The sequence below is a fragment of the Micromys minutus genome (genome assembly GCF_963924665.1).
Source record: "Micromys minutus genome assembly, chromosome: 14".
Classification (NCBI taxonomy): Eukaryota; Metazoa; Chordata; class Mammalia; order Rodentia; family Muridae; genus Micromys; species Micromys minutus.
Window position 1 is genome coordinate 25,352,299 of NC_137983.1, and position 24,958 is coordinate 25,377,256.

The 24,958-nt window shown below is 40.0% G+C and overlaps 1 protein-coding gene across 1 annotated transcript; it reads left to right on the forward strand.

Annotated features, from left to right (window-relative positions):
• Nucleotides 1–63: 63 nt before the first annotated feature.
• On the forward strand, nucleotides 64–24,958 carry KLKB1 (kallikrein B1; the record flags this gene model as incomplete). Its single annotated transcript, XM_080928546.1, has 14 exons — nucleotides 64–121; nucleotides 5,459–5,621; nucleotides 7,789–7,895; nucleotides 10,956–11,115; nucleotides 11,475–11,584; nucleotides 16,880–17,039; nucleotides 18,117–18,226; nucleotides 18,793–18,955; nucleotides 19,047–19,159; nucleotides 19,323–19,491; nucleotides 21,011–21,186; nucleotides 22,273–22,368; nucleotides 24,074–24,213; nucleotides 24,767–24,958. 14 exons carry the CDS (start codon nucleotides 64–66, stop codon nucleotides 24,956–24,958), a joined length of 1,917 nt encoding a protein of 638 aa, XP_080784672.1.

Sequence of the window (24,958 nt, forward strand, 5' to 3'; positions counted from 1 at the left end):
CTATTAAATAATTGGTAAACATGATCTAAACCAATAGTTATATTATTTTTTTTCTTCCAAAGGATGATTTTATTCAATCAAGTGGGTTATTTTGTTTCCTTGTTCACTGCGGTTTCCTGTGGTAAGTATTAGCTCTAGGAGGCTGAATGAATAGTGGGAGAAGAGGTCATGTGAACTATACCACTCCTGGAGAAAGCCTTTAACCATGCAGCTTTGGGGAAGAGGGCAGCTTCTGATTCCCCAAGGCAAGAACTTCTCATTAGATACAGTACCTCACACACACGAACAGGGGCAGGGACTAAGAGACATCGGTGCATCTGTTAGCAGAAATTTCTGTTTTGAGATTGCTCTGTAGCAGAGTCCTCCCACCCCAAAGAATTCCTTGTCTTTATTATCAGCCTTCTAAATAAAAACTCTACCTGGAAAATTGGAAAGAACATCAGATGTTGTATAATGATTGAGTCCGATCTGAGCATCCGGTTAGCGTGTGATACCTTAATATAAGGCATAGAGACATTTTTAAACTGAAAGTACTTGCTTTGGATTTAATTGTTTAGTGTCCCATTGGTAGTCGGGATGGGAAGCTTTCAACACTAGATGTCAGTGTTCTTTCTTTGTGAATTTCAGAATATGAGCATGACCCTGAACACCCCCTCTCAATCGTCATTAGACAGCGAGATTTCCCCGAGCATTACAGGGGAGGTGTATCCTGAGCCAAAGCTGACTTAAGACATAGCCACACCTCAAGAACAGTTTTCTTGACTCTCAAGTATTTGGCAAAGATGGGCTTATCCTTGTAAATAGAAGTCGGTTCTCTGGGTAAACTCTTTCTCCCTCCCTCTCTTCTTTCTCCACCTGGCTCATCAACTGCAACTGCTCTTCCGTGTCACATCTACTGCCATGTTCGAACCCTTTAGACACAAAAAGTGATAGCCAGAGATGATACGGGCCATGGCTATAAAAGTCACCATCGTAACAGGAAAGAGAGACATGGGAATGCATATAGTACTTCAAAACAAGTACTTTATATAGTCTTAAAGTACAACATAATGATTGTTGATTTTTCTCTAGTCTTTCATGGTTTTCTGCATGAATCTATCTGCCATATAAGAGCATTATTTGTGAATAATAATCTTTAATGAAAAATTATGAATGCTAATGAAAAGTAATTTTTAACTTACCTTTGCTATTTATAGCTAATGATAATTCAGACAAACATTTTTGTTATTAGTTCTTCTTCATGGTATTTTGCATCTACGTACATTCTACGCACATATTCAATTATTTCTATAGATTAAAATTTTGGAAATAAAAAATTTTAGATACAAAAGTACAAATACCTTTGAAGGTTTTATGGCATGCATTATGGTATTAGCTGCCAGAAAAGCATTCTCTGTTGTTTTTTTTTTTCCACAAGCAAGTGGGAGTGTTCTGCCATCCCACTTAGAACAGTGAGCACTAACAGACATCGGTTACTTTGTAGTCTGGCATAGAATTACCTTTCTAAAATGGCATTTAGATTTCTTTCTGAGGAACCATCTCCAAGTGATGGCCTGCATGGCGCTGAAAATGATACTCCTGCTGTTGATGCTGCAGCTGGAACTTCTGGTGCAGACAATCAGAGTGGAGCCAGAACTGCGGTGTGATGACCTCACCAGAGCTATTCTTGTAACAACCCGACTTTAGCTGCTGGTCCTGTCTTGCTGTTGTGCATCTTGAGATCAATGCAGCAGCACACACTAGAGTAAATCAGTGCTGGGACCTTGTGTATATGTGCTGTCCTTGAGCAGTGTCTAAGTGCTCCAGATGCCATTGACTGGGGGCACATGGGTTTCTGAACTGTTAAACTCATTTATATTCAGGCTGCATTGCTTGATTTTCTTTCATTTGTGATCAAAGCCAGCACACAGATATTGATTGTTTCAGTTTTATTTTTTATTAACTTAGCTGTTTGAACCAGTGTTGTGAGTCTGAGACTCGTACATTGTGTTTGTTAATATAAAAGATATTTAATGTGGACATCTCATTTCTCAGAGATTATATTGTTAATTCCAAAAAGAATGTATTATTTACATTCTTTAAAATATCATAAAGATTTAGACAATGGTTTCTTTATTAAAAATTTACCTGAAATATCAGATGGAATATTGTGCATTTGTTTTTCTAGTTTAGAAAGAATTACCTTGTAGCTTATATGTTTATTTTGTGAATGATGATAGTTTTTAAATATGTTTCTAGTTGAAATTAGAAATATACCATCCCATTTCCTTCCTCTAGTTTCTTCCAGGAACCCTTCCTTGAGCTTCTCCCATGTCTCCTCACTCTTAAGTTGACTGCCTGTTTATCTTTTAACATTATTGTTACATATGTAACAATAATGTTAAAAGATATGTACCAGTGTAACTTGTTGAGTCCATTTTTGTTTGTGTGTATATGGTTTGTGTGTGTGTGTGTGTGTGTTGAACAACCAGTCAGTGGGCTCATCTCTGGGAAAGGCTAATTCTCTTTCTCCCGAAAGTCATTAGTTGTCTGTCCTTCTTTGTCTAAGGTGGGACCCCATGAAATTTGCCCCTTCCGGTTACTATGTCCATTGAGTCTGCCATTGTTTGGGCCGCCATTTCTAGGAGAGGCTGGTATTCTGAATTCCTGATAGTCTGGCTATCACTTTCTTCCTGTACCCTCTTTCACAATATCCCTCAAGCCAAAGATTCAGGACATGTGATGTGGATGTATCCACTGGAGCTGGGCGCCCCACCCTGTTAAGCTCTGTGATGTGCCCAGTTGTGTATTTTTGTGATGGTGTCCATTTGCTGCAAGAAGGGTTTCTTTGATGAGGGCTGGTGGCCACACTTGTTTCCTGCACTGTTGGCAGCCTTCATATCCTCACAGTTACTCTCATTCCTTTGGTAAATTATGACTTCATATCTCACATAGAAGTTTTAAAATGTTTTAGCACTTATTTGTTTTCTATGTCTGCACATGCGTGTGCACATATACACATGTGCAGTGGAGCCCATGTGGAGATGAGAGGACAACATGTGGGGGCTCCTCAGCCTTCTCCCTGCCACTCACCTAGAATTGTTCATGTTAAGATACTTTATTTATTTATGGTATTTTTCACTTTCTGTTTGAGTATGTAAGTTTTTAATATGACTGAATAACCAGTCCATTGTCCATGGACATACGATTAATTGAAAGGCATCCTTATAGGTCGTTTCGGTTATAGAGATGGTATACGAGAAACACTGTCACTGTTCTCATCACTATCCTCAGCATCGTCATCACTGCTGTCATTACCATCTGAGGAGGTAATCAATTCTACAGTTAGAATGTTTCTAGTCACTCTTCCTTATTGGCTGAGTCACAAGTTAGTTCACCAACATTCAACTGCAGAATAGAAACTTCTAGGCTATCGCCTGATCATAGTTTGTGTTTTTGTATGTGTCTGTGCAATGGGCTGGAGAATGAGTCTTTACTCAATAATTGTGAGATGCTAAGCACATAAAAAAACAAGTCTCTTTATAACTCCTGTCACCCCTGGGCCTACTGTTTAGTGTGCTGTGCAATTGGAACACCTTGGGATGTACACTTGGGAACATATATTCCTAGGAGCATTTACCCCAGGAAAATCTGCTCTTTCCAAATATAAACCTGACTTAAGAGGTAGGCATGGCAACTCCCCTCTGATAAGAAGAAAAACAGTGTTGCTAGGCTCATCCAAACTGGACTCAGTGGCAGGATCCCATATAGGTAGAGCACAGTGCTGATTGAAGACATGTTGTCTAGATAGCCATTCCTTGAAGAGCGATGGCAACATGGACAATGTTGGCATGGGAGAGCTGCATAACTAATGAAAACTTGACTGATGAAGTCGACAGGTGAAAAGCTGAGTACAAAGATTTGAACTGAGTCATTTTAGGGGAATCTAAACTCAATGGATTTAAAGGCAGTTCTCTAATGATGTGTGGGGTGCCGGGTACCCACGTGATGGAGCTGTAAGTCAGAACTGTATCTCACTTTATTTTCAAGTTAGCTTATTTTCAGTTTTGTTTTCCTAATTTGAAAATGACTTAGCCTTTTTTTCCATTTTATTGAAAACAGTCTTTTCTCAAGCAATGTAACGTGATTATGGTTTCCTTTCCCTTTTCGCCTCCCATCTTCTGCTGACCCACCACTCCCTTTCTCCCTCTGATTAGATAAGAACAGGGCTTCCAAGAGATAACACTCAAACACGACAAAAATAAAATATAAGATAAAACAAAAACCACCACATCAAAGTTGGACAAGGCAACCCAACAGAAGGATAAGAGCCCGAGAGAAGTCACAAGAATCAGAGACTCATTCAGGAGTTACCATAAAAATACTCACCTGAAGGCTGTAAAATATATGCAGAGGATGCCGAGCGGACCCGTGTAGGCTGTGTAGTCTCCTCTCATATGAGCCTTGCTTAATTGATTCACAGGACCTTGTTTTCTTGTTGTCCTTCATTCTGTTTAGCTCTTAAATTCTTTCAGCCTCTTTCACAGAAATCTTTCAGCTCTGGTGTGTGTGTGTGTGTGTGTGTGTGTGTGTGTGTGTGATAGAGACATATCATTCAAAGCTATGCATCCTAAAGACTCTGAATTTCTTCCCTTCTCCCCTCTCCCTTCTCTCCCCCATCTCTCTCTGTCTCTTTGTCTCTCTGTGTTTCTCTCTCTCTCTCTCTCTCTCTCTCTCTCTCTCTCTCTCTCTCTCTCTCTCTCTCTGTCCCTCTCCCTCTCTCTCTCTCTGTGTGATGTCTGAGCGTGGGTCTCTCTAAATACATTTTTTTTATTAAGAATTGAGCTAGTAGAAAATCAGTACTCAGCATTTATTATTTTACTTAAATAAGGCTGGGAAAACAACAGCATGTGACACTGCATGCCTAAGAAGGGGACAGACAGATTGAGAGTCAGAAAGGATGAGTTTATGTCCCTGGCTATTTATTCACTGTGTGATATTAACCACATCTGAACTATGAGACTCAGTTATTGACTTCTTTCATGAAAAAAAAAGGAAGAAAAAAAGAGAAATGCAAATGATGGTCCTGACCTTGGGTGACCTCAAAGTGTTGAGGAATCCACAGAGATGGCTGTCCAAAAGGGACTTTGAAACAATTTTCCAACACCTGTATTTCCATTCAAAAGATGAGATGTTTTCACAGCATGTTAGACAGCAGGCAGGAAAAAATTATACTGTATTTTAACAGGTAATTTATGTGCAAATTATTATATAGCTAATAAAAAGTTTTATGCATAAATGTCCATAAGATGACTTTGAAAACATGCTGAATTGTTTAAACAGTTGTCACATTTCATTCTGCCCATGTAGTTGTATAGATCCTTCGGTAGTCATTGGGAAAAATAAAAAGGAATATCAAAACAGATACATTTCCATTAAAATGGTTACACTTTCCCCCAAATCAACGTTTATGTTACAGGGTGTCTGACTCAACTGTATAAAAATACCTTCTTCAGAGGTGGGGATCTAGCTGCCATCTACACCCCAGACGTCCAGTACTGTCAGAAGATGTGCACATTTCACCCCAGGTGCCTGCTGTTCAGCTTTCTTGCCATGAGTCCAACCAAAGAGACAGATAAAAGGTAAGATGTGATGTTTTATCGTTGCCAGGTTAGGAGTTTCTCAAACTGCTTCCAGCTGTATGCAAAAATGGTGTCATCATTCTCAGAGTGTTCAAAGACTATTTGCATCAGAAGCTCCTAGGCAAGGTTTATCCAACGCAGACCTAGAGTCCTGAGGCCAGAGACAGCGTGTAAACAACCACAGAACTTGTTCACAGCAGTAGGAGGAAGTGATGCTCCAGCCAAGGTCTGAAGGCAGAGCACAAAACAACAAAGGTTCCTTCCTCACACCTTAATTTTTAGCTTTAATTTTTAGCTTTATTCTTCATTTTCAACATGTTATACTGTCCCCACATGCACGTTTGTTACGTGTATAGATATGTTATCGGCTAGGTTGTGCATATGAGGGAGAACATGAGGTTGTTTTTTTTCCTTTGTGAGATTATGTGGCTTCACTTAATATTAAACATTCTATGTCCATCCATTTTCCTGCAATTTTTCTGATTTCATTTTTCTTCAGCACAAAGTAGCATTTGATTACATATTATTCTGTTTTATTCATTATTTATTATGCACTAATTATAATTTACTATCGATGCTGTGAATGAAATAATCACACACCCAAATGAACCAGATCCAGAGATTATACAACTCAGAGACCTTCTATCCAGTTACAGTAGTCATTTGAAAAGAAAGCTGTGGAACTTAACAGTGGATTTTATATTTTCACTATCAAATATATATATTTTAATCATATATATTGTTTTCTGGTAGAAGGTAAAAATTTCACCTGCACAAAGAAACACATATAATTGCTTTACTTGTTAACATATTTATAGAGAGCAAAGTTGAGAAAGTATAAACCAGGAATTTTGTTGATAGTAGATTTGAGATTGTATCAGCAAGTTTCAATGGTACTTGTAATGAGCCAGTTTACACTTCTAGAATGTATATTTTGACTCTTTGTCTCCCCTTCCCCCCTCTTTTTCCCCCCTCTCTCCTTCCTCCTCCTCCCTCCATCCCCCCTCTCCCTCATTGTGTTTGTGTGTGGGGGGGTGTATTAAGTGGTAATTTTTACAAGGCCAAGTATTAGAAATATAATTGGAAATTTTACCTTGAGTTGTTTCATTTGATCAATACCAACTGTAAATTTTTGCTTCTGTTTCCATACACATAAATTTCATTTTCAGTCTATCTGAATTTAAGAACTAGAAATTTGAAGCTCATTCTCTGATTCCTACATGCTAACCTGTACAAAAACAAGCACAACAAACAAACAGACTATGTGGGATCCAGCTTTTTAAAAAATTGAACTAGGTTCTCAGATTCTTATAAGTAGTAAAGTTAACATGGAATTGATATCGAAGATAGAAAAAGCCTTTTGTTATATGGAAACCACAAGGAATCAATAAACCAGTTTAACATCACATACAGACCTGGCTCACAGCTGCTTCAAAATTTTAAAAGCAAATTAAGATATTTGTAAAAAATGATCACCATTTTAGAATATGTAGACAGGAGAATCATGAGTTTAAGATCAGCTCAGATAAGTTAACAATTCTTTTCTCAAAATAAAAGCTGGGGGTAGGATGGGAGGAAGGGGTGGGATGGGAGGAAGGGGGTGGGATGGGAGGAAGGGGGTGGGATGGGAGGAAGGGGGTAGGATGGGAGGAAGGGGGTGAGATGGGAGGAAGGGAGTGGGATGGGAGGAAGGGGGGTGGGGTGGGAGGAAGGGGGTAGAATGGGAGGAAGGGAGTGGGATGGGAGGAAGGGAGTGGGATGGGAGGAAGGGGGGTGGGGTGGGAGGAGGGAGGCTGACAAGTGGTTAGCATAGCACTTCGTTAACATCTCTGAAGCCCAGGCTTCTTCTTCAGTATGACATAAACCAAAAACAAACCAATTATCTTCTGGAAAAAGAAGCTACAGACTTTCAGAATGCAGAAACAACCATCAACTCTTGAATGTGGTTGGCTCTGCACTTAAAGTATGAACAGTAATAAAAACAACAACGCTGTAGATAGCACGCTCTGGTTTTAAGGACGCCCTTTTCAGCAAGTGTCAAGGGACTGTTATTATTAGTTTCCTGACCCCTGGGCTTTATATATTAACATATACAAAATGTTGCATAATTTCTCAATGTGTATTCATCACTCTATTCCCCTTTTAAAAGGTGATTTTTTTTTAACAGGTTTGGATGCTTCATGAAAGAGAGCATTACAGGGACTTTGCCAAGAATACATCTGACAGGGGCCATTTCTGGTTATTCTTTAAAACAGTGTGGCCATCAAATAAGTGGTAAGATGTGGACATTTTTTTCCAACTAAGTTTGTCTTAATAACACTCAAACTCAGAGTAGCTTTCACTCTATGTCTATACTATAAGGAACTTTTGGAAGAGAACAGCGAGAAAGATAACAGCTGGAACATGGCAGAGAGAAGGGGCGCTTTCATCTGACAAAGTCCTGTGTCTTTATCAGTTCCGATGCATGGCCTTGACCGGCCTCTGTTATCTATGGTACTTCCACACTATGTCAGATTTATGGGAAATGAATGCACAGTCCAGATAATAGATCTTCACTGTTTCCATAACAGACTTGTCAGATAAGACTCAGGGGACACCTCATTCCAAAGTGAACTTTGGGGTCATTTGTGGTTGCCACCAGGACTTATTGTGCCCTTTCCACATCAAACAATAGTTGGTAATTTCTGGAGAGAGTTTAGATGGTTACAACTAAGGGAGATGGTACTGGAGCTGGTGCAGTCAGACACAATCTAAAACACTGTGGTCCCCACTAGGGTCATTGATAAGGGTTTAAGATGATGGTTCTCAACCTTCTGAATGCTACAGTGCTTTAATATGGTTTTTCTTGTTGTGTTGGCCACCAAGCATAAACTATTTACATTGTCACTTCATAACTGTAATTTCCCTACTCTTATGAATCATAATTATAAATATTGGTGTTTTCTAATGGTCTTAGGCGACCCCTGTGAAAGGGTCTTTCAACACCCGAAAAGGAATTGTGACCTGCAGGTTGAGAAATGCTGGCTTAAGAAATTATATTGTTTACCACTCAGTCCAGACTAAGCAAAATATTTCTTAGAAGAAATGTGAACACAAGGATGTTAGAGAGCTTTCTCCCACACTACCATCGCAACTGATGTCCTGAAAACACCATCTTAATTTCCATACTGTCTTAAAGGCTTAATATTAGTTATAAAATGACGGGGGCTGTTAGAAAGTGAAAGTGCTGAAGAAGAATGAGTTGGGTGACATTGTTTAGTTTTTACGGCACTCATTCTGTAGGTTCAAGTTTCAAATGGTCTCATTTGCTCCAATAATATCAGCCCTCTCAATACGTATACACTCAGAGTCCGCCATCTAAGTTTTAGGCAGTTAATGAAGGGTAACAATGACTTAGCTATAAATATTGCTTCGCTGGTGTATAATGGCTACAGTTCACCTGAAGTGAAATTGTCTTATAAGACCAAACCCATGTACTAATATAACTTGCTGTATATTACTTGATAAAATGTTGTATTTAATTATTGTGACCAACAACAAAATTTTAAAACATAGAAATATTATGTTTTTCCCCAAGCTGCTTAGGTGTCTTTTTTTCCCCCACAGAACTTAATCTTTTGCACTAAATTTGGCTCTAAAGTTTACTTGTAACTTTCTCACAAATACCTTCAATAAATATCTTCAACTTTAAAAAAGTGATCTCAGGGACCAGTTTTAGTAAAAACTATTGAGAGGCAGGTCTAAAATGTACAGATGATCATTAAGAAAACACTTTTATTTGTAACTACCTCATTTCCAACCCTCAGCTCATTTCCTTTCTTATCTGAAGCAAATTTAAAAGAATCTCATGTTTATGGTTTATAATTTCCTGCCATGTAAAGTGCTGGGAGTTTAACACCCCACCCCTAAAATAATGCTTTTTCAATTAGCTTGTATATACATTTTATCTCCAGTGTTTCGATTCATTTTAAGATTCTTAGGAACTTATACATACAATAGAATATTGTTTGTGCCAACACACACACACACACACACACACACACACTGCTGGATTAAGCAAGCATCTAATTACGTTGTCTTAAAAACTAAGCTGAATTTGGCTTAATTTCTGTTAAAAGAATCAACTGTTTTTAACATATAAACCTCAATGAAGGGATGCTTAAATAAAATTGAAGAAACTTTAAAAACTGGCCTACTTGCACATGGCTGTAATCCCAGCACCAGGGACGTAGAGACAAAGAGCATTTTAAGTTCAAAGCCAGCCTGGCCTGAAATGGGAGATATTGCCACATCCAGCATGACTTGGGTCCTGGAAAACTGGGCAGGAACATCGAGAGAAAAAGAAAGGACAGACACACAGACCCACGTGTAGAGAAGTTGCAAGAGTGTGAGTTAGCCCTGAACCCCAAGCCCCCAGAGTACTTATTATACACAGCACAGGAGTGGGGTTAACTAGTCACAGAGGGAGGGCTCCACAGGCAGGCAGTCTCTCCTCTTGGTCTGTAATCATCTTGGAGTGGAAGGTGAAGTCACTAGTCACTGTACACACTAGTCACTTGTTCCTAAACACTACTGCTGAGACCCAGGGAAGGCTTTGCCGGTTCCATGGGTCTGGGCCATTGGTCCTTCACATGCCTCCAGACTTCAGACTTCATGTGCTTTTTTTCTCAGTTACTCAGGCTTCCCTTGGTCACCACAAAAGTTCCAAGCTAGCCATGCCAGAAAGGACAAGAAAGGCTACAGTGGCTGCGGTGGTGGAGGTAGTGGTGATGGTAATAACAGAACTTGAGAAAGTTTTAGAGCAAGAAGGAAAATGGGTTCACTGTGCGTATAAATAAATTGAGACAGTCTGTTAAAGATTCAACCCAGATGTCAATGTTGTGACTAACTGTCACAAGTCACAATCAGACCTCAAGAGAGGAAGAAAGAGAAATAGATGCAGATCATGATTTTTTTTTTTTTTTTTTTTTGGTTTGGTTTTGGTTTTTTGGTGATAGTGGTTTTGGGGTTTTTCGTTTGTCAAATACTTTTTGTCTCTGGCACACACTATCAGGACCAGTGCCTCTGAGAGCCTCCATGTGAAACTGTGATTGTTTTTATTGTTTCGTACCCCTTGCAGTTTAAGAAGCAGAATAACCTGCTTTAATGCTGACTTTAGGTAAACACACCCAGGGGTTTGATAATTTAGATATGCAATAAAAAAAAATTCATTCCTGTACTTAGCAGGGAAGTCACCAAAATGTGACTCTGGCCTTCAAATGGCTCTGAGAGAAGAGCAGTGTATCTGTGTCTAAATGGAAATTTGGTCGAATGTCTCTGTGTGTTTCCTTTCAGCCTGCCACCAAGACATATACGAAGGACTTGATATGAGGGGGTCCAACTTTAATATATCTAAGACCGACAACATTGAAGAATGCCAGAAACTGTGCACAAACAATATCCACTGCCAGTTTTTCACATATGCTACAAAAGCGTTTCATAGACCAGAGTACCGGTGAGTGAGTCACAGCTCCCTGAGAGGACATTCCAGGATGCAACAGCATCCTCCATGGGAAAAAAAAAAACCTGCTCCTAGTCAAAGTGAAAGGGGCATACCATCCCGAGCCCCTTCCTTACTTACACTCCTTATTTACGTCCTTAATTTCAATGAATTTCCTCCCAAAGATAGTAAATTTCATTTAGTCGACTGATAGATTGTGTATGGGCGTAGTGTCGGACAACAATATCCACTACTCCATTCGAACCCTACCCTCACCTTTGCAGAAGGGAAAAGTGTCTACTGATTAGTAATGGCCCAACTGTGCCCCTCTGTGGTTATCAGTTCAATAACAAACATCCGCACATTGTTGACAGGAGAAACTGCCTGATGAAGCATAGCTCAAGTGGAACACCCACCAGTATAAAGTCAGTGGACAACCTGGTGTCGGGATTCTCGCTGAAGTCCTGTGCGCTTTCAGAGATCGGTAATTAGACGATGATTATTTGTGACGTCCTAAAGCAGAGTGCCCAGAAATGTCCACATGCTATTCCCAGGGTACTGGGAGTATAATGACTTTTTATAGATGTGATTACATTGAAATATTTTGCAATTAGAATTATTTTGGACTACTGGAATATGCCCTGATCTCGTCTCAAATGGTCTTACATGATAAGGAGGAAAACAGAGGGATCAGTGTCAGAGGTAGAAAGACTTGAAAGGTTTATATTGTACACTTTAAAAGTGGAACAAGAGTCCAAAAGCACAGGGGTACCAGTGATCTATAGAAATTTAAAAGGGCATAGAACAGGTCTCTTTACAAGCCTTTCCAGAGGAACAGAAGCAAGCCAACCTTTGGCACCAGTAAGACTTATTTTGACATTCTGACCTCTAGGAAAGGCAATAAATTTATGTTGCTTAAACTTCTAGTTTTACTGTAATATGCCTACAACAACATCATTTGGAAAGTAAGCTCCATCATAAAGAAAACCACAAGGCCATTCAATGGTTGTCCATGTCTAGTAAAATAAGCACATTACCATGAATCAACAAAGCCCTATAGGTTCAGACACAGAGGTAGCTCTAGTTAAATTATCCAGAGGATTGCCTTTTAATTTAGGACATCAAGGTGCCCGTGGTGAGATTTACTGAAACCAGTTCACTTACAGTAAATAGTTACCAGAACTGAGTGATGGCTCTACACCAGGACCTGTATTCGGTTCTGAATTCTGCGATATGACCTCTCTATGAAAAACTGAGAAGTCAAAAACCACCGCTTTCTTTTCCTATTGTCTTTTCTCTACATATTCCCGGCCATGCTGTGCCATTCAGGCAGCTTAAATATTTAGTTTTAATACCCCCTTTTCTTGCCCAGCTTTTGAAAATGTGTCTACAAGAGATAGGGCTCTTTATTGAACTGCATTCTAGTCTGTATATCTCACTTACCTTAGACTGTGCCCTGCAGCCATAACCAGATGCCCCGGGACTGGGAAATATGTAAAGAAAGAGCTCACTTAGCTCATGATTCTGGAAATTAGGAAGCTAAAGATGGGGTGGCTACATCTGGCAAAGGCTGCTGTGGGTCTGGGGTCATTCAGAGATTCACTACCAGTCTGACTCAAGTGTTTGGTTTCGGTAAATGATAGATGTTTTATTAAAAAGACTGGCCAGGATCAAACCAGAAAGAGTCTCTAAGGTCCTAGCAATTGATATATAGTTTATAGTCCAATGGGGTATAAAGACAAAAACCACCACATGATAATTTTGGGAAGCCAAATTAAGATATATCCTATTTGGGTGTGGGCAAGGCTTGGTTTTGTAACAGATGCCTCAGTCATCCAAGTGAACAAGCGTTTCACACAAAATCAGAACTTAGCAGCTAGCCTGTTTAACCTTGGGCCTCATTACCTTGTAGGAATAGCTGAGGCAGTGACATTATTTTAGAACAATCAGCAATTTTATTTTTAGAATAAGCCCAGCTGTACCAGGAAGTGGTCTACCCAAGGCCAGCTTACAGGATACATTCAATGTAGGATCAACTTCTTCATGGCTTATACAAGCTAAAAGAAAATTTTGTTTTTACAAGCCAAGCACAGTAAATGTATCCTCTAAACATAATAGTGTTCGCCATCACAGGACCTTATGCTGCCCTTCAGCATGGTAGAAAATGGCAGGTCAATGAGCAATGTGAAAGATACAGAAAACAAAGGGAAGCCTTGGTGTAGAACAACCTGCCCATGTCTGGTAAACTGACCTGGTCCAGAGAGGGCAAGAACAGGTATTACCCAGTTCATGTGGAATGCAACTTCCTGGGAAACAAGGGTCACCAGGAGCTTTGCTAAGGGCAAAGCACACTCCAGGCAGAATGGCACATTGCTGCAAGTAGTTTTTAAACACAGGCTTAAAGACAAGGTTTTGTTCTGCCTTGAGTCTATCACAAGTGCTGTCCACAGCCTCAGAGAGTGAGGTCACATGCCCAGTCTCACACACCCAGTCTCGGACTCCTCTTTATCTGCTTTCCTAAATTGGAGGAGTTCCCATATTTCTTCTGTCTGGTTAAGTGTCTTTCTTTGAATGATAACAATCCTGGTTATCTTTAAGAGTGCCCTTAATTTTTTTTTTTAAAAAAGGCAGGGTTTTCACGTTCCTTGCATGCCAACCAAAGCCATAGGAAGGCTATCTCTGGGCCTCATGGCCTAAATGACATTCATAAGTCATGAGTGACTTAGTCAGTACCACACCCTTATTCTTAATCTTGTCAACAATGCCTATAGCTTCACCAATGAGAAACTGTAGTTCCTGTAGAACCCTAAGCTAAAGTCACAGAGCAGACCTGCCACATAAATGTCACATGAAGCCCTCATGTCCTCCCTTCTTGTTAAAAATACCGATCCTCTTACCTCTCAACTCAAAATGAACTAAGTGTGTTAAAAGCTTGTTTTCGGAGCTTAGGTGTGGACTTCAAAAGCTTTAGAGATTTCATGTGTGCCCTGTTAATGGAGCAATACTATTTGCAATTCTAATTGAGAGGACTCCTTTCTTTTCATGTTGTTGGCTTGGCATCTGCCCTGACTGTTATTTCTACTTTAGGAGGCAGATGTCAAGTTCCATAATCACCAGGAGCCATTGCTTCTCCCTTCTTCCCTTCCTTCTCCTTTTTCCTTCTTCTTCCTCCTCCTTTGTACCCTCTCCCTCTTCCCCTCCCCCTCTCATTCTTTTTGCCACTCTCCCTCTCTCCCTCTCCCTCCCTCTCATCTTTCTCCCTCCTTTCTTCTTCCTCTTTCTGCAGATACATGCTCTCAAGGAGAGGGATAAAGACACTAGGCAAAACAGGGGTCGGGACCAATAAACTTGAGCCCTGTCAGTGGAATTTTCCAGGGAGCTTCCAGGCAAATCAAGCAATGACTGATGTCTTGAGAACGAGGGACCGTGACTTGGAGGCACTCCAACCATCCTGACATGTTGGTTTTCAGCACATCCATGAGGCTGTTTTCCAGGGTCTCTATTGAGCTGAGGAGGGGGGCACAAATAAAGGACGAGTTCAACCCCATACCAGCCTAACTGAAGGCTAGACATTTGTTTCTATCCCAGGATTCGCCAGGCTTATGTATCCCTTTGGTTAATTCCCAGAGAGAAAAGGTGGCTTAACTCATTTTACTAGTATTCAACATAGTTATAAAAAAAAGATGAATGTCGTCGGTTGGGGTGACACAAGTCTTAAATCACAGTACTGAGAAGGTAGAGGCTGAGTTCAAGGCCAACCTGGTCTACAGAGTGAGTACCAGGACAGCTAGGGCTACACAGAGAAAGCTTATCTCGAAAATAAACAAAAATGATGGATTCTAAGCACTTTTATTCTCCCAGCCTCGCCAACATTCTGTAATACTTTTAAGTAACATAGTGCCCCGCTTAAGGTTATTGTTGTCATGAAACACTGTGACCAAAGCAAGTTGGGGAGGAAAGGTTTTAGTTCACCTTAAACTTCTAGATAGCACTGAAGGAAGTCAGGATGGCAAGACCTCAAACAGAGCAGGAACCTGGAGGCAGGAGCTGATGCAGAGGTGATGGAGGAGTATTGCTTACTGCCTTGCTCATCATGACTTACTCATGACTTGTTCTTATAGCACCCAGAATAACCAGCTCAGGTATGGCACCCCCACCATGGGCTGGGCCTTCCCCCATCAATCATTAATTAAGAAACTGCCCTACAGGAATGCCGACAGCTGGATCCTATTGGGGCATTTCATCAACTGATGCTTCCTGTTCTCTGATGACTCTAGCTTGTGTTGAGTTGACATAAAACTAGCAAAACTAGCCAGTATCCTCCATTAACAACCTAACTTCAGAGGTTAAAAACCAAGTCTTTGGAATACCAGATGCTCATCTTTCCTGGTTCAGATTCTGCATTTTGTGTGGAGCAAGAGAAAGCTTGAGTACATCCAACTATGGCAGCCCTCCTGACAGAATACCTAGAAGTCATGGGATAATCTAGAAACAAGTAAAGGAAGATGTTAAATGTGTTCAACTTGAACAGGAGTCAAGAATATTACCTTATCATTTGGCAAACTCTCTTCTGTTCTGACAGGCTGCCATTAGGGATGGGTTAGTATACAATAGCCCCATAGGGTTATTTTAGAAGGGTAGAATTTTGTAGGAAATAATTTTTGAAGTTCCTAACATCTTCGGTGGTCCAAAGAAGAAGCTGACTTTGTTACATGGTGGTGAACTGTTCAACCACAAATGTCTCAGTAGAGTTGTAAAATGATCTGCCAGGAATATCTTGGAGAACACAGTTGTGGGTTGTCACGGGTACCTATATATTCTTGTCTAGTAGCAAGAGTCTTCGTGAATTTGTAGGTGAATCAGCTTCCTAGACTACTCAAATGGAGATATTGTGGGATGTGAGCTCTCTTGATTGGATATATTGTTGGCTGGTCTATCTTCATTCTTAAGTTTCAATACTTTTAGAATGGAGTCAAATTTATTTTTACAAGCTATCGAATTGAGTAACTCATGTAAACAGCAAAAATAAAAAAATAGATGAGAGATAAAATTATGCAAGGGAATGAAAATGCAGCCTTTCTATTCTCCTATCGGTGGGCGTGATTGTTAGCCCTTTGGGATTAATCTCTTTTCATTAAAATACTTCTCATGATACTCAGAAACAAAACATAACACAGCCTGTTCCCCAGGCTTAGCCATAATATAAGGAAGACACGAGTCACCTAATGTTTCATATTAGAAATGACAGCACTACTAATTCTATAACTTATTAGCTGTCTGAGATAAGCTAACAGGCTTTTCACCTCTCTTATTGAAAATGGATTTTTTTTTTCCTCTCACAAATATATCCTGATTCCGGTTTCCACTCCTGTTACTGCTCCCACAGTCCCCCACCCCCCTCCACTCCCATCATTAGAAAACAAACAGGCAAGTAATAGAACAAAAGGAAAATAAAATAAGAAAATAAAAACTAACACATTGAAATTGAACAAAATGAACAAAGAAACGAGGCTCCAAGAGAAGGCACAAAATTCAGAGAGCTACGCGGCCAAACGCTCGGGAATCTCATTAAAAATGCTAACGCGGATTGTTATACCCAGTGATCTCTTGCAGACTCCTAGGCCCAGCGCATGCTGCCTCAGTCTCTCAACAGGCAATTTTAAATTCTGGATGCTGATTGCTGCAAATATCAATTGTCACAATCACCTTGGTTACTGTGTTGGAAAGCAAGCCGACTCCACGTTATGTCACTGAGGAATGTTCACCGCTGAGTTCACAGGTTGCCCCATGGATATTTTCCAGCACTATGCCTTTGCAGACCAGAACGTGAGCCAGGTCGTCACTCCCGATGCCCTTGTGTGTCGCAGCATCTGCACCTTCCATCCCAACTGCCTTTTCTTCACATTCCATACGAATGAGTGGGAGACAGAATCGCAGAGGTGAGTATGAGCTGCATGTGCCCCCTTCTAGCCTTTTCCTAGCAGAGACTTGCAGGTGTCTTGCTGCTTTCCCTGACAGCGCTGGAGCCTGTGGTTTAATGGGACGCTTTTCAGCCGGGTACAGGTTACTTTACAAGGTTAGCAGATTCGTCCACATACCTTCCCTTCCATAAAACAAGCATACTGTTGAGTCAAACCACAGCAGCAGGGGCACCGGGAGCAGGCAGCGTTCTCACTGGCATTAAGGTTTGGGATTGGCTTGGGTACCAGCTGCTTGTGCAATCTGTCCTTTAATCTTGTGAGAAATCAGAACCATGCTTATCCCGAACTAGGGTCTAGTCTGACCTCTTCATCTTTACACAAGATTTTCTTTATGTACACTGTGGGGCCCGCAAAAGGACACGTGTGGATATAATACCTCAGGCAGCATAAATCCAAACCATCAGTCCTTTGATGCCTTCTCTTTTTTGTTTTTCTAATTAGAAGGTAGACTTTAATCCTCTGTCCTCTTTTCTGATTGTCTGTACCTATTAGATTTTTGCCAGAGGGAGAGGTGACTCCATTTACATTTAAACTCTCTGATATTTTGGAGTCTTGCAGTCTGACTGACTAAAGAGAATTTCTCAGAAGATCAAGAAGCAAGTTGGAGAGGAAAGGGTTTACTCAGCTTACACTTTCACATTGCTGTTCATCACCAAAGGAAGTCAGGACTGGAACTAAAGCAGGTCAGGAAGCAGGAGCTGATGCAGAGGCCATGGAGGGATGTCACTTACTGGCTTGCTTCCCCTGGCTTGCTCAGCTTGCTTTCTTATAGAACCCAGGTCTACCAGCCCAGGGATGGCACCACCCACAATGGGCTGGGCCCTCCCCCCTTGATCACTAGTTGAGAGAATGCCTTACAGCTGGATCTCATGGAGGCATTTCCTCAACTGAGCCTTCATTCTGTTTGATAACTCCAGCTGTGTCAAGTTGACGCCCGAAACTAGCCAGTACAGGAAGAAAGGAAAGAAAGAGAAAGAATATCTGTCTAGTGCTTCTAATGCAATCTTCTTTCTCTTTCTCATTTATTTTTAATAGAAATGTTTGTTTTCTTAAGACATCTGAAAGTGGAAGACCAAGTCCCCCTATTCCTCAAGAAAATGCTATATCTGGATACAGTCTCTTCACCTGCAGAAAAGTTCGCCCTGGTAATGTGACTCAGCCTTGATGGCATATGACATGTGTCCTTCTTTGGTTCTTGGTTGCTGTGATAAATGCCATGACCAAAAGCAAGTTGGGGAAGAAAGGGGTTTGTTTTGATCATGTTTCCATCATAGCCAATTCCTGAGGGAAGTCAGGCTAGGAACTCGAGCAGGGCAGAGGCAGGAACAGGGCAGGGACCACAGAGAAATGCTGCTTTTTGTCTTGCTTCTAAGATTGATCACACACACACACACACACACACACACACACACACATTTGTATCACATGATCACATTGCCCCAGTTGGCTGGGCCCCTCTGCAATTCATCATTAATCCAAAGAACATCCCATAGACATATCTATAAGTTAGTCTGAGGGAGCCAATTCTTCAGCTGTTTCATCTTTTCAGGTGACTCTATTTTGTGTCAAGTTGACAGCCACAAGGTGCACCACATCTTGGGATCCTCTAAGAGTTAATGAAATGGTTCTCGAGATCCTAGAAACTTTGCCAATGTGACTTGTTGTATATCCTGACTTGTTGTGTATCATTGGGTGTTTGTATATGGTACAGAACCCTGTCATTCCAACATGTACTCTGGAGTTGACTTTGAAGGGGAAGAACTGAATGTGACCTTCGTGCAGGGAGCACATGTGTGCCAAGAGACATGTACAATGACAATCCGTTGTCAATTTTTTACTTACTCATCACGTCCCGAAGACTGCAAGGTGGAGGGGTAAGGGCACCTTTCTTTGATACTCAGCAAGGTAGTTATTTTCTAGTTTTTTCTCTCTGTGGATTTAATTTTGTACTGTTCATTATTTTAGGTGTAAATGCTCCTTAAGGTTATCCACAGATGGCTCTCCAAGTAGGATCACCTATGGGATGCAGGGGAGCTCTGGTTATTCTCTGAGACTCTGTAAGGTTGTGGAAAGCTCTGGTGAGTGGCGCTCCTGTGGTAAGGACCTGCACGGCTGGCTTGGCTGTTGAGGTTAATGTCTTGTTCTTATGTGATGGGATTGTTTATATGGTTTCCTTGGATAAAGCGGGTGGGGAGATGCTGATCTGTGTCTAATTCTGCCACACATCTCAACACTTTTCAGACTGTACAACAAAAATAAACGCACGTATTGTGGGAGGAACCAACTCTTCTTTAGGGGAGTGGCCATGGCAGGTCAGCCTGCAAGTGAAGCAGGTATCTCAGAATCATTTGTGTGGAGGGTCCATCATTGGACACCAGTGGATATTGACGGCTGCCCATTGCTTTGATGGGTAAGTTTTAGATTTATCTTATTTTTACCAATGTGCATTTGTGTGTGTGTGTGTGTGTGTGTGTGTGTGTGTGTGTGTGTGCACATTTACCTGTGCATGCACATATAGAGGTTAATCTCAGGTATCTTCTTGTATTGCTGGTTCATCTTATTTGTTGAGACAGGGTTTTTTTACTGAACCTACTGCTAACCCTTTTGACTTGTGCAGCAAGACCCAGGGACCTGCCTGTCTCTGTCTCCTGGCACATTCTTAGCCCTAGTTTTGTGTTGGGGATCTGAGCTTGAATCCTTATGTTTGAGAGGCAAGTCCTTTGCCCACTCACCCGTCTCCTTGGTCCTGAGATATTTGTTTGGAGGATAAGAAAAGGTTCCAAGTCTTAGCCTAGAAAATATTATATTTTAAAATTAGTTTGTACATCTTTTACATGGTTAATTTAAAGTTCAAAATATAGGTAGGTAGATTTTAAGCAACAGAATATCTTGCATAATTCCTACTGGGGCTTATTTTAATCAACACAGCTACTTGATGGCTCTGATTTAATGGAAGCAATTGCTTTTAGGTTTGGTAAACTGAATTTGATTCTTCCAAAGCTTCTTCAAAGGGCACAGAAGCATTCCTGTATTTTTACTTATAATAAATACAAAGTGATTTTTAAGTACGTTTTGAGTATTCTCAGCTCCTATACTGTGAACTATAATCTTATACGGACACAGTACAACTGAATATGAGGGTCTCAAAGATTTTAATAACAGTAAAGGGGTCTATGAAGGAACACTGACCAAAATTAATTCAAAATAAAACATACGACAAACCTGGGGTGTTCTGAGTGTTCTCTCTTGTGCTATGTCACAAGACTCCACTGTAGCCTTTGTCCCTAATACACAACATGCTTACTGTGTGTGCCGCCATGTTGTGTAGTGCCAACAGATGGTACCCTAAATATAATCAGACTGAAGATTATTTAATGTTGTGAATCATGGTGTGTGTAGCATGTGCACCTAGAGTACATTTGGTACTCCATATTTATGTGGTAATCTCAGCATTATCAGTTATGAAAATAAAATATTAAGGAACTCTTAAAACACTGAGGATGTTCCTCGTCTTTTAGTATCGAATGTTCAGACATGATTTAATTATTTATGAGAAAATAAACAAGCACTTTATTCTATTAATATGTGACTTTGCTAATAACTAGTAAAGTTATCTGCATACCAAAAAATGTCTTGAAGTAAATTTCTTTATAATCTATTATCAGTAAATGTATATTGTATGTATGTACCTGCTTCATATAGTCACACACACAAACAAAAAAATCTTTTCAGGCAAAAGGGAGTCTTAAATTTAAAAAAAAAAGTTTTATTACGAACTAAATCTTCAAATCCCAATACCACTGCTATAAGCAGTGATAAGTTGCCTTACCAGAAAAAGTAACTAGGTCATACGGAATGTTTTCTTTCTTCTCTCTCCTCTCCTTTCAAGAAAGGATGCCAAGGTTACTTTGCTTTCATGTCTCTCCTAGGATTCCCTATCCAGATGTGTGGCGTGTATACAGCGGGATTCTCAATCTGTCAGAGATTACAAAAGAAACATATTTCTCAAAAATAAAGGAACTCATTATTCATCAGAAATACAAAGTCTCGGAAGGCAATTACGATATCGCCTTAATAAAGCTTCAGACGCCCCTGAATTATACAGGTATGCAGCGTACCTGGGGGAAAGTGTGCAGCTCGGCTGTATCGGTGTTAATTTCTACTTCAGTCTGAGTGAGAAGACAGGTCTGCAGCAATGTCTTTGTGTCCTGGTTAGTGAGGCTGAGGGAGAGATGAGGCTGCTGGGAAGCAAAGGTCTCATGACTTACCACGCAATCACTGGTACTTCAGGGGCAAAAAAGTTTCATTCCTTTCTCAGAGTGACCTGCAACTGTGGATGTGGCATTGAAACAGTCGGTATAGGAAAGATTTTGACATCTGGGGACACTGGGCATCTCTTGACAGTATTGGCAGAATGACTATTGCTTAGGCTTAGGAATATACAACTATTCGAAAGTGAATTGGACTGCTTGTTAGTGCCTAAGGGTACTCTGGGTCGACCATCAGGGAACACAGAGCATGGAACTAACTGCCTTGGGAGGCACATCACTCCACAGAAACGGATGCCTCCCAACACCATCAGCTGCCAGTGTCTGCTAACAGTGACCTTACACAGCTTGTCTTTCCTTCTTCCTCCTCTAGTATCTGCTGTATGTGTGCTGATCCCCTTGTGGCTTTCTTGCAATAATTAAGCAAGATACTCAACTAAAGCTCCACGACAGCACGGCTGTTTTTGCTCTGCTTCCGAATTCTGTCGCAGTGCACGTTAAACAAAGCATAAGAAAGTAGACATATGTTCACCTCAGCGATAAATTTTGGTTGAAGAGTCCCTCATCCCCATGGAAATTTTATTCCAAAATGCCATTCAAAGTGTAGGATTTCCTTGAATTGTGGGCTTTAGGAATTGATCAGAAAGCTGACGAGCTGTTCATTTCACTCTTTAGTTTCAGCAATGGGTTTTGATATAGCTCATACCTATACATAGTATATTCTGATTACATTCATCTCCTTCACTCTCTCTTGTCCTTCCCACTCATGATGTTCTCTCTACTCCACCCAAGTGGTCCCAGATGGCTGATTCTTGGTCTGTTGCTTTGTAGAAAAAGAGTAAGGCAAAGAATAGACACTAATTTTTCAAGTCCTTATCTCTGGTTTTAATTAGTCTAAATCTACTCATAAAATTTTCTTTCAGAATTCCAAAAACCAATATGCCTGCCTTCCAAAGCTGACACAAATACAATTTATACCAACTGTTGGGTGACTGGATGGGGTTACACGAAGGAACAAGGTACATCCTGGCGTGTGGAATGCTTCTGTCTTACGTGCTAAAGTACATGGAGTAGATTCACTCAGCAAGGCTTACTCATGAACTTTTTGTCAATCCACTCAACAACCCTTACTCATGAACTTTCTGTAGATCAACTCAACAGCCCTTACTTATGACCCTTCTGTAGATCCACTCATGACCTCTCTGTAGATCCACTCAACAACTCTTACTTATGACCTTTCTCTAGATCCATTCAACAATCTTTACTTATTACCTTCTGGTAGATCCACTCAACAATCCTTACTCATCATCTTTCTGTAGATATATCCACTCAACAATCTTTACCCTTACCTTTCTGTTCATTCCAAAATATTGGTCCTCTAATTCCCAAAAATATAATTTTTGCATTAAAAACCGATGAGCTGATCCTTAAAGAATATTACTGATAATAGAGATTGTTTTCATGGTTCTGCATCAAGGACTATGGCCTTATGGTACTATCAAGTCCACTGAAATCCATCTGATCCTCAGGACTCACAGCATCCTTGTTTACTGTGTTCACATTTGGTATGAATAACCAAAGAGCCAGCATCTCTTTTTAAGGACTGTGCTTAATATTTATCTAAAATGCCATTTTATAATATAATAAATCTAACTTTTTCTCTAATTATACTGTTAAATTCTTACATAGATTTGTAAAGACAAGTATATTGCAGTACATTTGTTAGCAGAATTTTGCATAGTGATAAGCATATATATATTTATTAATATATTCCATAGCAAGTTGTTTTAATATCTACCATAATATTTAAATAGCTATGGACATAAATGATATTTTCCTTTCTGTCATAACTATATTGTAAAGTATCTATAGCTCTTACACAACAGTGCTGCTAATAATATCACATTTCTGTATTTGTTATCCACGTTTAAAATGAAAGGCAGTGTTCAGCTTTACTTGGAAGGTAGAAAATATAGAAGTGAGTTTTTTTCTTTCCCTTCCTCTGAGTTTATTGATGAATCAATTGTTTGTGTGGATCTGAAATCAAGAGCTCTATGTGTTGAGACTTGAGATATTTCTCTAGAAATAAGTGTGATTTCTTTCTAGACTGAGTGCCAGATAAACAATATTAGACATGTCTGAGTGATTTTTTTTAAGGAGATAGATGGTTGGCTGTCTTCTTTATATTTCCTGAACCAGTCAGTGCTGTATTCAACTAATTCTTATTTTTCACTATGTTGATTTGACTACATATATGTGGACCCACACCCATATACACATGCACATACATACATCTGAGAAATCTATACATGGGTAGAAATTAGGTTATCTGTAAATGTATTATTTGTTGTGGAACCAAATAGTCTGCTATTAGACTTTGGGATTTATTTATAAATACATAAATTGTGTATTTTTGTTATAACTTGAATTTGTAAAATAATGAAAGGCAGGGGCATTCATTGTATTAAAGGTACAAATATTTGAAACAACATTTTTTTCTGAGGAGGGCATTGGTTGATACAGGAGGATGGCTGAGATCATAGAAACCAAGTCTGTGGTAGCTGAAATACTTCACTAGAAGGAAGTCAGTGCAGATCACTGCTTCTTCATCTCCATCTCCATCTCTCTCTCCTGGTCTCTCCCTTGCACCTCCCTCCATTTTCCTCTTACTTCCCTATCTATTGCATTTCCTCTCTTTAATGGTACTTCTTGATTGCTTCACAGGTGAGACCCAAAATATTCTCCAAAAAGCAACTATTCCTTTGGTACCAAATGAAGAATGCCAGAAAAAATATAGAGATTATGTTATAACTAAGCAAATGATCTGTGCTGGCTATAAAGAAGGTGGAACAGATGCTTGTAAGGTAATGTCTTAGACTATGGGGAAAATACATAATACTTTACTGATGACAGTTTATCCAGAAGCAAATTTCCAAAGTTACATTTTGTTAGCTTCACTTTTGAAGTTCCAGAGGTAAATGATTTGAAAACTTTATAAATAGCCTTTAATGAATTAAACACACATAATGCATATGTTACTTATAATAGTTATGTTAGAATATGTATCAACTTTGACAGGTATGTTATGGCCAATACACGGACACTATATTTAAGGACAATTTTACATGCATGGTCATACTAAAATACAAGAAAGTAGACTTATTTGAACTTTGGGTAAAGATGTTAAAATTGTTGGGTTTATCTGGGAGTAGGAGAGGGAAGTGGCCTTGTAACCATCCATTTTTTTCTTCATGGCTATTGAGGTGCAGGGAAATTGAGATGCTACACATATGGTATGTAAAACATGACTGCTGAATGTTAAAGACATCTATCTTTGAACAAGAGGCTCTTTATTTGAATGAATCATCACTATTACAGCTCTCTTATCATTGTATTTTTCTACCCACTGTGATCCAGGGAGATTCCGGTGGCCCCTTAGTTTGTAAACACAACGGCAGGTGGCAGTTGGTGGGTATCACCAGTTGGGGTGAAGGCTGTGCCCGCAGGGAACAACCAGGAGTCTACACAAAAGTTGCTGAGTACATGGACTGGATATTGGAGAAGACACAGAGCAGCGATGAAAGAGCTCTGGAGACATCTCCAGCATGA